The sequence below is a fragment of the Bos indicus genome, chromosome 5, assembly GCF_029378745.1.
Source record: "Bos indicus isolate NIAB-ARS_2022 breed Sahiwal x Tharparkar chromosome 5, NIAB-ARS_B.indTharparkar_mat_pri_1.0, whole genome shotgun sequence".
NCBI lineage: Eukaryota > Metazoa > Chordata > Mammalia > Artiodactyla > Bovidae > Bos > Bos indicus.
The window spans coordinates 116,602,554-116,617,599 of record NC_091764.1 but is presented as its reverse complement, the minus strand read 5'-3'; the positions used below and the strand labels follow the sequence as shown (position 1 = coordinate 116,617,599).

The window sequence follows — 15,046 nt, the reverse complement described above, 5'->3', positions numbered from 1 at the left end:
TGCATTCAGCTTTATGAAAAGAACAAACACTGTGTTCGGTCTTTCTTCTATTCAATAATGAGCATCCACTTAAAGAGTTCATGACAACAGCGAAGAGAAGAAGAATGAGGAAGCAACAAACTAAACCCAACATTCCTTATTCTAACAAAGAAGAAGCCGGAGAGTGCTTTCGTCATGTTTGCAGCATTAATACCCATGCGCTTCTCACAATAGAAACCAAAATACAATCTCCATTTCAGGTCCACAAAGGTCTACAAGTGAACGAACCACCACAGAGGTGGCGGGACACACCATGTGAGCTGAGCACAAAACACAAGGCAAGAACCTGACTCCAGGACTGATGCAAAGATCACAGAGGGTAACACATGTTCATAAGCACAAAGCTGGACAGAGCAGACACTCGACAATACACTAGGCGTTGTACATAAGAACGTTTCCCTACAATGAAAAGGGAAAGGGAAATCTAGAAATTCCTCATGTGTACAGAGCTAAGACGCACAGAAAATCGGGGAAGATAAATTTCTGAGCACATTTTCAATTGCAGACCAGGCAGCCTGCCCCTCCTAAAAACTGCCCATGGACACAAATGGAAAAGATTATCACCCTTCCTGTTACTATGGCACAGGCCAGCTCCCATCTGAGTTTACAGAGGGCTGCTCCTCCCCCACTGTGCCCTCCCCCTCAAATCAGGGACTCTGGCTGGAGCTGCGGGCACCCCTGCACGCCTCCCTACTAAGGGGATCATGCAGCATATAGCAGTGTCCATTCCACACATGCCAGCTGAATTAAACCACATCTAGTCCCTCTAAGCCTCAGTTTCTTCATTCAGAAAATGATGACAATATCTTTTCAGCCTTGCCAGAGACATGTCAAAACGTTCCAAAGAACTAATGCAGAGGAATGACCTTTGTAACAGAGAAAGGGTCACATAACTAATCACAGGGGGCGCCATCCGCAGGTGGGCACCACACTCAATGCAATGAACGAAGTTACACAGATAAGCAGAGACCTAGCTGGGCTTAAATGACTTCTGACCAAACCTCAGAACAATCAGTAGTGCACGAAGATTGCAGGAAATATGTGCCAATAACTCTGGGATTCTGGTTCAACAAGGAAGGGTGGTCCCTCAGTGCTCCAAGGGGGAAGCTGCACAGGGAGAGAGGCTGGTCTGCCTTATCCATCTAAGGGTCCCCAAGGCTAGGGCCACCCACAGTTGATGAATGGATGACTCAGAGACAGAGACGTGAGCTGCAAAAGGGTGGCCGACTTCGGACCCAAGGAGCCTGCTTAGCCTCCAGCATCTACGGTCTCAGGTCACTCAGGAAGTCTATTTAAGACATCTTCCCCAAACCCCTGGAAAGCTTCCAGACGAGAAGCTCCATAGTAGAGGGGAGAGAGCACAGGCCCAGGCTCGCAGACAAACCTACACTCTGCTCTGGACTCTGCAGATCACTAACTGGTGGCCTCTCCCTGCAGTGTGGCTGGCAGAACCTGACTCCAGGACTGACGCAAAGATGAAAGAGGGTAACACATGTTCATAAGCACAAAGCTGGACAGAGCAGACACTCGACAAACCATCAGCCCCGTTTCCCCTCTGGGTGAAGGATTAACTTCATTAAGCTTGATGATATAAAATCCCCCCAACACATATCTTTAGTCATGGAGAAAGAGCCAAACGTCCTTCTAGGCCCCGAGCTGCAGCCAAGTGAGACAATCCAGATGCTATAACGAAAATCAACAGCATGGTGGTAAGGACCTGCTCTAGAACCACCTGTTTCTCCAGAACGAACTCCGCCCTCTGTGGCACCACCGAGCACGGCTGACGCCCAGCGAGTCACGGCTGTGTGCTGTGATAGCTTCTTTGGAAGGAGAGCAAAATCCCACAAGCAATGCTTTCAGGCTGAGCTTTTTGTTGGTGTAGGTGAAAAACGTAGGAGAAACAGAGGCATTCTTACGCTCAAAGAACGAACGCCTTCATACCTTCGAGAGTGTTTGCTCAGAAGTCAGCAGAGCTATCAGCAACTGCACACGAGGACACACCATTGACTTCCTGTGAGTCCCACGACCTCTCCAGAGCAGCCCTGGGGCACACTCCGTGTTTACTTACGCTGCAATCTGATCCGACCTCAGTGAGTTATTTCATAAGCCTTTTAAGGGTTACTACATTTTGTTCCTTTAAGAAGGCAATCCAAATTAGCAACAAAAGAATAGTTAAACACAAGAAAACCACCTCTTTTGTGCTCCTGAAGAAAGGCAGTCTTGGTCATTAAAAAGGTAAAGTGTTTTATTCTCCATCAACTTTCTCTTATAAAAATCAGCCCAGTAATTTTCCAAGGGTGGATTAGTAGTCTTCCACTCGTGCCTGTTCACAGATGAGTCACTGAAACAGCAAGCGCGTATATAAAAGGGCAAACTGTCCAGCGTGTCCACGCCACGTCCTGCAGGAATGATTCCAGTTATCGATGACGCGCAACATACTACCCCGGGATTTAGCATCTGAGGAGGGCCACTCCATTTCCAGTCTTTTCTCTCCCCTGCTCTTTAGACTGGATGACTTCTGCTGCTCTGTCTCCAAGGTCACTGACTGTTTCCTCTGTCCTCTCTATTGAATTGTTAACTTCATTCGGTAAAATTTTTATATTTTATTTGGACACTGTATTTTTCAGTTCTAAGATTTCTGTTTGGTTCTTTTATACAGTTTCTATTTCGCTGCTGAGAAAAGCGATCTTCTCATTCACTCAAAGCATGATTTCCTTTGCATCCTTGTGCAGAGTTACAACTGCTTTAAAACCCACATCTATGTCATCACACAGTCTATCTCCACTATCTTTTTTGTCTTGATAATGGGTTATATCTTCCTGTGTTTCATGTAAGTTTGGGTTGTAAGTTATCTTGGACATTGTGAATGCTATGGTATGGAAAACTCTAGGTTCTATTATATTCCTCTACAGAACACTGGTGTCTTATGTGTCTCAGTAGGTAATTACCTTGGTTGGACTTAAACTGCGACTCTTAAGTTGGCGGCTCAAGTCTCAGTGTCAGTATCTTATCCCCAGCTTGCTGCTTGGAGCCTGACGCTGTCTTGGATTCAGGCGCCGGCAGAGATTCGGGCGGTTGGTACACAGTGTGCAGGGCTTATTTCTTCTTTCCAGGATTTCCACTTTCACTTTCCAAAAGCTGTGGCTGCTCCAAACTGTCCTTTGACTCTTTAAGCTAAAAGAACTATAGATTTTCTATCAGAGTTTTAACTGCCCCACGTGGCACACTCTGTTGTGCCCTTCATCCAAGTGTCATCTCAACTCCAAAATCGAACTATATCAAACTGGAATGTCTTCACATTGCTGTCTTTTGTCCAGAGTTTACTACTTGCAGGAGGATCAGTCCAATAGTAGCTTACAGGGCCATTAACAGAAGCAGAACCTACACAACTTATTTTTTCCCCAAAACTTTTACTTTTACTCACAATGCTATAGGTCACAAATTCAGAAAGGGCTTTGCCAGGCAGTCTGTCCCTGATTCATGCATCAGCTGGGCAACTGAGGAACTGCGCTTGGAACAAAGAAACTGGGCAATGACATAAAACGTTCCAAGATAGCCTCTCACGTCTGTGCCTGCTGCCCCGGGGCTTGTTCACCAGCCCCCTTCTCTCTCCTCGCTGCATTTCATGCTCCTCCATGTGGGCTTTTCCATGTGGACGTGGTAATCTCAGGGAATCTGCACTTCTTATGTGATGACTGGCCTCTAAGAGGCTAGATATGGGATCTACCCAACCGGTCAAGAGCTAGACCAGAAGCGGTACTGGATCCCTCCCACCATAATTTATAATTCAAAACACTCACAGGCCTTAGTCATCGAGATTCAAGAGGATGGAAAAATAAATCTAACCTCTGAGAGGGAAGTGGCAAAGTCACATTGCAGGAATACATACAGAATGATTGGTATTTTTGCAGCCATCTTGGAAAAACATAATCTGCCCCACATATGTTCAGTATCTGACAGAGCAAAACAAAAGCCACCAAACAAAAGCAAAGCTCTGGAAAGACACAGGCAGGCTGTTCAAAGGGAGGCACGCCGGCCAGCCCTCCTGCTCTCTCTTTTTATCATCCTCTCATATCAGTGATACAATTACCCCTCAGCTGTTCAGCACAAAAGAGGTCTCCAGCGGCAGTCTGTTGAGTTTTCAGAGATTTACACTTAAACATTATGTCCACGCCAGAGTATCTGGAAGAAATGCTTATGATGCATAAATGCAGGACACAGATGTAAGTTAAGATTCGCTTGTTTCTTAAGATAATGGTCCAAAAGAAATTCTGTTTATTAAATGTCTACTATGTGCTTGAAAATTACTAGGTTCTATTTTTCACTCACGTGCTCCATATAATAAGTAGTATGTTCAAACACACAGGCTTAGGACAAGCATTGACTGTTTAATACAAAGGAGACTGGTTCAAACACACAGAGCAAATATAATGCAAAAATTACAAAAGATAGAAACCCTAATACAAACAAATATGACACATTATGTCAAGCTGCGGAAACACACACGTATACATATACCTCAAGCTACTCTCTAAGCACTTCAAAGCTTGATCTCCAGAAAACGAATAGATTCTAAATCCTAAATACTATATTCTAAATAAAGTGGTATATGTATACAGCATACTAAGAACCTTACCTTGTCTTGGTTATCTTTATTCTTGTAGCACAGATTCCCAATCAGGCGAATGAGGTGAGACTTGAAGCCCTCAGCCACGCTGGAGACGTCACCGTCTGCTTTAATGGAAGCACAGGCACTGAAGATGTTTGTAGAATCATTGCCGGCCACATGAATCAGGCGTAGAAGGTCTACAACAGAAAGGATAAACTGTTTTCCACAGGAAAATTTTTGTTTTGTACTCAGTTCAGTTCAGTTGCTCAGTTGTGTCCGACTCTTTTGTGACCCCATGGACTGCGGAATGCCAGGCTTCCCTGTCGATCACCAACACCCGGAGCTTACTCAAACTCATGTCCATTGAGTTGGTGATGCCATCCAACCATCTCACCCTCTGTCGTCCCCTTCTCCTCCCACCTTCAATCTTTCCCAGCATCAGGTTATTTTCCGATGAGTCAGCTCTTCACATCAGGTGGCCAAAGTACTGGAGTTTCAGCTTCAGCATCAGTCCTTCCAAAGAATATTCAGGACTTATTTCCTTTAGGATTGACTGGCTGGATCTCCTTGCAGTCCAAGGGACTCTTAAGAATCCCTTATTTTGTACTAGATTCTCATAAATAAATATAATGTATTTTAATGGATTAATATAAAATACAGGTATAGTATTCTTGCCTGGAGAATCCCATGGACAAAGGATCCTGGCAGGCTATAGTCCATGGGGTCGCAAAGAGTCAGACAAGACTGAAGGGAATTAGCACACATGCACGCACAGATACTGAAAGCTTTCATCAAAGTAATGGTTAGAAGGCTCTTCAGTGTTTGCCTTGGAATTTACCATAACGCTGACTTGGGGGGTGATAAGCCAAAATGATTATCCCGACCTGGACTTTCTATTTATCCACACAGAAAAGTCAGCTAAAAATTTTCTTCCATCTTTCCTAGTACAAGGTTTCCAAATCCAACTTCTTTATGAAGGCACTCATGTGATAACTACAGTCACTTAAGTGCAAACTGCAGTGCGTGCTAAGTCACTTCAGTCGTGTCCAACTCAGCCACCCCAGGCTCCTCTGTCCATGGGATTTCCCAGGCAAGAATACTGGGGTGGGTTGCCATTTCTCCCTCCAGGGGATCTTCCCGACCCAGGGACTGAACCTACGTCTCCTGCATTGTAGGCAGATTCTTTACCATTTAAGCCACCATGGATGCCCCCAAGCTTCAGTACCTATCTGCAACAAGCCATATGATAGAAATCAAGAAGCATGCTGATATTTTTTTTCCCATTGTTCAGATAATCAGAAGGCAGCAAAAGTTCTCTATTAATCTATTTTGGGTACACTCAGAAGAAATACCTTAATACTATTATACTCTATGAAATGCTTATAGGCAGTCTGTAAAGTAGACAATCTTCCAGAGGTTTTATAAACTGTTTCCACATTATCTCATTTACCGCTCTCAATGAAGTCATTAAAGGCAGGTCACTTTCCTGACTTTAAAATGAAGAAACCAGTTTCAGAGACATTGGGCTGGCAGTTGGGCTGACAACCCACGTTTGCTCAGGCTCCAAACGCATGCTTTTCCCGCAATAATTCAGTTTCTCAGTTTTGTGATGTCTTATTTTAACTACCACTGAAAGCACTGCATTCAAAATAAAACGCTGATATGAGATTCTAAACATCTTCTAAAGTTCACTGCTAACTCTTCTACCCATCTAGACGCCAATTTATCTTTCTTGGAAGATGGGTCTCCAGAATAAGTTTACTGTCTTAATAAAGGAAAAAAAAAGCCAACAGTGAACAGCAACCACAAGCATGGCTAACCACAAGCAACAGGTTGTAAGTGAACTTACTACTTATTACTTACAAAATAACTGAACTTATTTCGCACAGCTTTTTAGCAAAGATGGTAATATTTCAAACAATAGCTTCCCGTTTAAAACAATTTCCTTTAAGAAGGGAATACGTAATTACTATGGGTAAGGCAATGTCTTCAAGTTCCCTGAGTGAAGCTGGGAAAGTTCACTAACAAGACTGGAGAAACGACAGTAGCGTGAAATCACCGTCGTCCCTGAGGCCCGTCTCCCCATGGCCCTCCCACCCGCCACCGCCGTCACAAGCGCTACCGATGGGCCACCACTCTGGGCGCCCGCGTACGAGGACGAGGGTCCCCACCCACTGAGCAGGCGATAAACGGCGTAAGGGGCAAAAGCTGCTGCCGGAACACGACGAGTCCTTTCAAGAAGAAATATTCCAGAAAATCTTAAAAGAAGACCAATACACTCAACATTAAGGACCTGTGTTTAAACTTTATACTATAGTATGACAAGTCAAAGATTTTTTGATTCAAAAGAACACTATGTGTGATATTTCACTCACCAATCACTCTCTCCAACAAGCCAGGAAAAACCTGCAGATAGCCGAGCAGGTCAGTATTAGCGGTCATTTCACAAAGGACATCAAGAAGTCTAATTGTAGCCAGTGCCTCCTAAAAAGAAAAGAAAACATGACTTTCAAGACAAGCTAAGTGATGTGACTGTCACAAATAACTGTAGGAGAAGAAAATGTTACAAAAAACAGTCAAGAGACACTGCTTGTGACACATCTAAAGAGACAACCAGAATGATCGAGAACAAAACAGAAGTACTAAATACCTACAGGAATCATCGTTTTCACTAACAGCAGATCTGCCATCAAGAATGTAAGATTGTGTGGCTTCTTAGAACAAAGAGTCAGTAAAGTTCTTATTCAAGCAAAAATACCTTCCAACAGTGGAATAAATGTTCAAAATGACTAGCTACGTACATAACACTTATGCAAATACTTTCTTTTTAAAGAATTCCCAGCAAGCAAGTTCTACTGAGTAACCCATGAAATACAAGAAATCTTGTCCACAGGAATCCTGTGAAATGCTGTGGTTGAAAGAGCTATGACTGCAGGAACCTGGATTCTTTCTGGGTAAACACAAACCTACATGCTACCTTAACAGTTGGAAAAGATAATATTATTTGAAAATGTTCACATAACTATTAAATAATTTGTATCAAATAAACTCCATGATCAAGAAACTACCACTGCACGGCATCAGGTAGTCTAATTTTCAAATGCAACTTTATTATCTCAGATAACATTCTTCAAAAGAAAAAACAAGTTACTTCCTTTTAAAACTTCTAAATGTGTATTTATTATTCTCCAATTAGTAGAGTATATTTTAATATAGTATTCTGAAATCTGATATAGCAAGAAACACACATTTTTGATATCTTTAACAGCTTTCATGTGCTAGTTCAAAAGTTAGGAGAAAATATCCAGATGCTAAGTCTGTTTAAAAGACTTGAGCAAACCTATCAACTTATTAGCACGGCACTGGCATCCTCTTTTGTTAAATGAGAAGCTGCTGCCAATATCCTCTTTTATTAAATGAGTAGCTGCCCAGACTGGCATCTTTAGACACCACTTCTCCTTCAAGAAATGGCTGCCTGGCTGTAGGTCAGGACAGAGCACATATGAAGTTGCCCTGGACACCCTGTCATACCAGAGAGCAAGGCAGCTATCAAGAAACTCCTCGGTCATGTCGGAAGAAATCAGAAGCAACTGGAAGAGGCTCCCCTGGTTAGCACAGGAGACCATCAGGAAGAATCACTGCTAAAACTGAAAACAAATCCAACGGTTTGTAAGCCGTGACTTCAAAATGATTAAAAGCAAAACTAAACAACTAATCATCTTTGTACAAATTCAAAAAACCAGCTCTAGAAGGCTATTTAAAGGAGATTTAAGACACAGCAACAAATTGTAATGTATGGCTCTTACTTATATCCTGATTCAAAGAAATAAGCTTGAAAAAAAAAATATTAGACAATGGGGAACAGCTGATATTTAAATTTTTTAAGTTTTCGGATGTGTTACTTGTATTTCACTCATGTATTAATATAAAGTCTCCTTATCTTTCAGACACACGTATAAAAGGTTAACTGATGAACTATGTGGGACCCTATGTGGATCTGGGGCATCCAGCGTAAGAATGGGTAGGACTGAGGATGAAACAAGAGCTGTGAGGAACTGGTAAGTTCTGGACCTGGGTGATGGGGTTTAACGACATTTTTTCTCTTAGTCTATGGTTTGATATTTTTCATGATAAAAAGATTCAAAATTAGGGGGTGGGAAGAGATGATCTGAAAGTGTCAACTCCTCATTTCTATATTATTATCTGAAATAAACCCAAAAGAAAATTAATCTATCCTCACCTAACAAATTTCCAACCTTAATCATCAGAATGCTTTCATTAATGAAATGCTTCTAACGAGCATTTGGAAACTAATAATGAAGTAACAGCCAGGAAAAAAAAATTCCCTTAAAAAAAACAATAGAAATAAGTGAGATGCCATTCCAATATTTATAAATATTATAAAACTATGTATATATATATACATATATATATATATATACATATATATATATATATAAAACTATGTATAAGTCAGGCACTAGTAGGGGGAAAAAAGATGTAGGCAAAGCAAAGGAATACAATTTTGAAATGAGTAAAAGAAAAAACAGATTGTCTGCTAGATCGTCTGGGTTCACTACCATTCGGTGTCTCTGAGCTATTTTACAACACTGTCAGTTGCAGAAAACTGACAATAATGCCAAGTCTTCTTGTCTACAGAAACGCAGATTACTTCTGCCTGGCTGGAATGCAATTAATCACTGCCTTGTTCATTGACCAGTTTCTGCATCTCTTTGTAAGTTCATTTCAGCATTCCTTTATCACACATAAACACGTGGCTCTGAATTCTTTAACAGTGGTTAGTAGCTTACCGGTTTCCACTGTAAAAGGTCAGAAATACAGAAATGGATGCAAAAGCACATTAAAAATTTAACATGATTTGGGTGGCATTAAAATTAGTAGAAAGGATGAGATTATTCAACAAATGGTACTGATACTGTAATTATCAGATAACATTTAGGGAATATTAGCTAGGTACCAATCAGTATACCAAGTGCTTATATGAAAATACAACTCATTTTACAGGTAAAGAAACTGGGGCACAGAGAAGATAGGTAACTTCCAAGATCACACACCAGAAATAGAAGAAATCCAGGTTCAAACCCAGCTGTCTTTTACCAAAGAGTATATAATCTTGGAGAGTTACAAGACACAAGCAACTCATTTGAATCTACGCTGCACTTCTTACAAAGAAATAAACCTTCAGATCAGATCAGATCAGTCGCTCAGTCGTGTCCGACTCTGCGACCCCATGAATCGCAGCACGCCAGGCCTCCCTGTCCATCACCAACTCCCAGAGTTCACCCAGACTCACGTCCATCGAGTCAGTGATGCCATCCAGACAGCTCATCCTCTGGCGTCCCCTTCTCCTCTTGCCCCCAATCCCTCCCAGCATCAGAGTCTTTTCCAATGAGTCAACTCTTCGCATGAAGTGGCCAAATTACTGGAGTTTCAGCTTTAGCATCATTCCTTCCAAAGAAATTCCAGGGCTGATCTCCTTCAGAATGGACTGGTTGGATCTCCTTGCATTCCAAGGGACTCTCACAAGAGTCTTCTCCAACACCACAGTTCAAAAGCATCAATTCTTCGGCTCAGCCTTCTTCACAGACCAACTCTCACATCCATACATGACCACAGGAAAATCATAGCCTTGACTAGATGAACCTTTGTTGGCAAAATAATGTCTCTGCTTTTGAATATGCTATCTAGGTTGATCATAACTTTCCTTCCAAGGAGTAAGCGTCTTTTAATTTCATGGCTGCAGTCACCATCTGTTAGGTTAAGTAAATATGTGAACAGTGCACCGAAAGAACTAGAGTATACAGGTGTCTATTCCCACAATCTAAGTGAGGGTGATGTCACTAAACCTGTAAAGAAATTCAGAAGTCATAAGGGTAAAACTGATAAACCTAAGTGAATTAAAACAAACTCCCAAAAGGCTAAGACTACCATAAATAAATTCAAACAAAAATTAACTATGGGCCATAAAAGTTTCTTCTATTAGTGACAAAACATTTAACTTTCTGAAAACGCTCATTTAAAAAAGTATCTTAAAAGGTAACCTGATGTGAAAAAGAAACTGGAAAGAAGAGAGAAATGACACTTGGATCAGTGAGAGGGTGCAGACACACTCCTGCGCACTTAGGTGTGCTGTTTAGAAATGACTCTTACAAATTTTAAATAAGCACATGTTCTGTGACTCAGCAATTCAATTACCAGGAATTTATAATCCCACATCAACTTGCCCAAAACGGCAAAGGTATTTTTATAAGGATTTTTCACTGTTGTAATATTTATAAAGGTTTAAAAAAAAAATGCGGAAGCAACTCATATACACATCTATGGGAACAAATAAAAAAAATTCTGATGGCTCTATATAGTGTGATACTATTCAACTATTAAAAAGAAAGAGATGAATACATGTGTCCAAGGGTAAGACATACCAGAGTAAGTGAAAAAAGAAAGTTACAGGACAGAATATATAGTATTGTGTTTTAAAAAGTAACAAAAATACACAGGTGTGTATACACACAATAAAACCTTTGGAAGGGAAAAAGTATATGCTGATAAGTTTATAGAAAATAGATGGGGCCTGGGTGAAAAAGAGCAGTCCTTAACTTTGCTTCACTGCCTCTGGCTTGAATTATTTTTTCTTACAACAAAGGAAATGTTATGTTGTAAGAAAGGTAAGTTTCACTACAACAAGTGACAAGACTGAAACTTAAGATAAAGCAAATCTTAAAAAAATAAGCTTACAGGACTGACAAAAATACACCACATACTGGAAACAAGGAGTACACCAAAATATACCAAAGGACAGAAACTTATACGTTAATATGAGAACCTAGGATTATTTGTATAAAAGAATATATGAATAAAACCTCAGAACGTTAAAGCCATGTAATTATGTAAATTAAAAAATGTGTGCTGTGTGCTTAGTAGCTCAGTCGTGTCCGACTCTTTGTGACCCCATGGCCTGCAGGGCTACAGCCTCCTTTGTCCATAGGGATTCTCCAGGCAAGAATACTGGAGTGGGCTGCCATGCCCTCTTCTCAGGGATCTTCCCAACCCAGGGATCGAACCCAGGTCTCCCTCACTGCAGGCACATTCTTTACCATCTAAGCCACCAGGGAAGCCTAGATGCCACAAAAACATCTATTTTCATTCTGCGTTTTAGGTCACCGCATCGTGAGAACTTTATTGGACATCTTGTCGTCAGAACATCACAGGTGGGTAAATGCAGTGGCTTGAGGCAAACTGACAGTGCAGAGTCAACGGGTAAACACACCCTGCTTTCCAAGGTGTAAGCACTTGGTATAAATACTCCCACCGTGGCTGCTTTGAACTATCAGGAGTTTAACAACCAGCTCACAAATTACTGAATATTTAATAACTGACTCTCAGAAGTTGGTACAGGCCAGCTCCAATACACCACAGGGTTTATGATATATTAAATACTGAGGTACGGGTCTCCTTAAAAACTACTAATGCTCTTTTTAAAAACTTTTAACTTAAAGGATAACATATATATATATTAACATGCACAAGTCACGAGCATATCACTTCAGTTCAGTTGCTCAATCATGTCCGACTCTTTGCAACCCCATGGACTGCAGCAAGCTAGGCTTCCCTGTCCATCACCAACTCCCAGAGCTTTCTCCAACTCTTATCCATCGAGTCAATGATGCCATCCAACCATCTCATCCTCTGTTGTCCCCTTCTCCTCCTGCCTTCAATCTTTTCCAGCATCACTGTCTTTTCCAGCATCAGCTCTTTGCATCAGGTGGCCAAAGTATTGTAGCTTCAGTTTCAGCATCAGTCCTTCCAATGAATATTCAGGACTGATTTCCTTTAGGATGGACTGGTTGGATCTCCTTGCAGTCCAAGGGGACTCTCGAGAGTCTTCTCCAACACCACAGTTCAAAAGCATCCATTCTTCAGTGCTCAGCTTTCTTTACGGTCCAACTCTCACATCCATACACAACTACTGGAAAAACCATAGCCTTGACTAGACGGATCTGTGTAGGCAAAGTAACATCTCTGCTTTTTAATATGCTGTCTAGGTTGGTCATAGCTTTTCTTCCAAGGAGCAAGCAAGCGTCTTTTAATTTCATGGCTGCAGTCACCGTCTGCAGTGATTCTGGAGCCCAAGAAAAGAAAGTCTCTCACTGTTTCCCCATCTATTTGCCATGAAGTGATGAGACCGGATGCCATGATCTTCGTTTTTTGAATGTTGAATTTTAGGCCAGCTTTTTCGTTCTCCTCTTTCACAAGAGGCTCTTTAGTTATTCTTTGCTTTCTGTCCTAAGGGTGGCATCATCTGCATATCTGAGGTTATTGCTGTTTCTCCTGGCAATCTTGATTCCAGCTTGTGCTTCATCCAGCCCAGCACTTCGCATGATGTACTCCACATATAAGTTAAATAAGCAGGATGACAACACACAGCCTTGATGTACTCCTTTCCCAGTTTGGAACTAGTTCGTTGTTCCATGTCTGGTTCTAACTGTTGCTTCTTGACCTGCATACAGATTTCTCAGGAGTCAGACAAGGTGGTCTGGTATTCCCATCTCTTGAAGAATTTTCCAGAGTTCCTTTTGATCCATATAGTCAAAGGCTTTAGTGTAGTCAATAAAGCAGAAGTAGATGTTTTTCTGGAATTCTCTTGCTTTTTCTATGATCCAACGCATGCTGGCAATTTGAGTGTATAGATCAATGGATTTTCAAAAAGTGGACTATTTGGGCTTTCCCAAAAAAACTACAATTTTCTAGCTATTAATACGTAATAATTCCTCCCACTGTTAAAGAAAAAAGTATGAAAGATACAGCTTTTCCTAAACATTAGGTAATGTCTTATTATAATATTGATATCATCTATATTGTAAATGTTTGTGCCTTGAAAAAGTTTAAAGCTGTGATGTAACAAGTACTAAGTTTTACTTCATTTTCTGTCTCCTGGAAAATTCATTTTTAAAAGTTCCTTGAAGCATAGCTCACTGCTCCTCCTGCTGGAAACTGGGGCAAATCTTTCTCCAGAAAGGAAAGCAGCCCAAGAGTAAGACTTTGCTCTCTTCTATCACAGACGGAGAGTAAGAAACTGACTTTATCAGCGAGACCCAACACGGCCTGTGTGACACAGCACAGCAAGTCCACAGCGAAGCAGCTTTGAAAAAGGTATTTTCACAAAGAAGGAAATGCACTTGCACGGCAGAAGGGGCAAGTTACTATGGGAGTGAACAGGCGCACAACCCCATACACAGCTCTCAAGGCAATGCTGTGGGTTGGGGTCCACCTGCCCACCTTCCCATCCAGAGACAGCAAATGGACGACAGCACTGATTGTAATAAACAGAAGTAAGGACAACTCAAATGTCCAACTATGACAAAGCCTTTACACTGAACGCTCTACCGGCATTTTACGAGATTCATTACGCATGCTTTATTTATGCATTCAGCTGGCATGCGCTAAGTGCCTCCTCTGTGCATGGTTCTAGGAACATTACCATCCAAACCTCTGCCCTCATGCAGCTTTTTCACACTCAGGAGAAGGAAAAACAGGAACTTACAAACAGGCAGCGTAAAATGATCTCTCTATGAACACCTGTGTGTGTGTGTGCAAGCATGCACATATTTGGTGTTGACTGCCTAGAAGATACATTAATTACAGCTTCTTAAGTCATTAACTCAAGATGGTAAGAATAAGGGCACTGCTTTCACTAATCTGTATTTTCATAACTGTTCTAAAATAAGAATACTGTCTCAGCTTGGGCAGCTGTAACAAAATACCAGACAGGGTAGCTCATAAACAACATTTCTCTCAGTTCCGGAAGCTGGAAGTTCAAGATCACGGTGTCAGCCCGGCTGGGTTTGGGAGGGCCCTCTTCAGGGCTGCAGAGGGCCGACTTCTCGCTGTGGCCTTATGTAATGGAAGGGGCACGGACACTTTTTGGGGTATCTTCTACAACCTCATCCGTGAGGCCCTCATGACCCAACTGCCTCCCAAAGGCCCTCCTCCTGCCACCATCACCCTGGGCACCAGGTTCTGACCAGGAACTTCAGAGGAGGTCCAGCCACAAACATTCAGTCCCCAGCAGGTATGTTACTTAAATAATACTTAAAGTTTTTGTCACCAAGGACCTGGCTGAGTCAGAAAACCTCTCTGTTCACTCACCTCATCATCGGTGTGCTGTTCGGAGGTCAGTTTCAGCACAATCTTGCACTGATCCACAAAAGTGCTTGCGATCAACTCAGCATGGCTCAAAAACACAGGGGCGTCATCCTTGGTCAGTGGCTCGTCGCCCACTATTTTGGCAATCATAAGATCCAACAATGTAACCCTGTAAAACAGAGATGTTTACATGAATATGTAATACTGAAATTGTAGAATACTAAAAATATTTAC

General features: G+C 41.7%; 1 protein-coding gene across 1 annotated transcript in view; it reads right to left on the bottom strand.

The window, feature by feature from the left end:
• ATXN10 (ataxin 10) overlaps positions 1-15,046 on the bottom strand; it is a 140,717-nt gene that overhangs the window by 70,613 nt on the left and 55,058 nt on the right. Inside the window, exons 7-9 of the mRNA XM_019961963.2 lie at positions 14,816-14,981; positions 7,024-7,132; positions 4,676-4,845 (exon numbers count right to left, since the gene is read on the bottom strand). Coding sequence (XP_019817522.1) covers positions 4,676-4,845; positions 7,024-7,132; positions 14,816-14,981 — 445 coding nt within the window. The remainder of the gene's footprint in view (positions 1-4,675; positions 4,846-7,023; positions 7,133-14,815; positions 14,982-15,046) is intronic.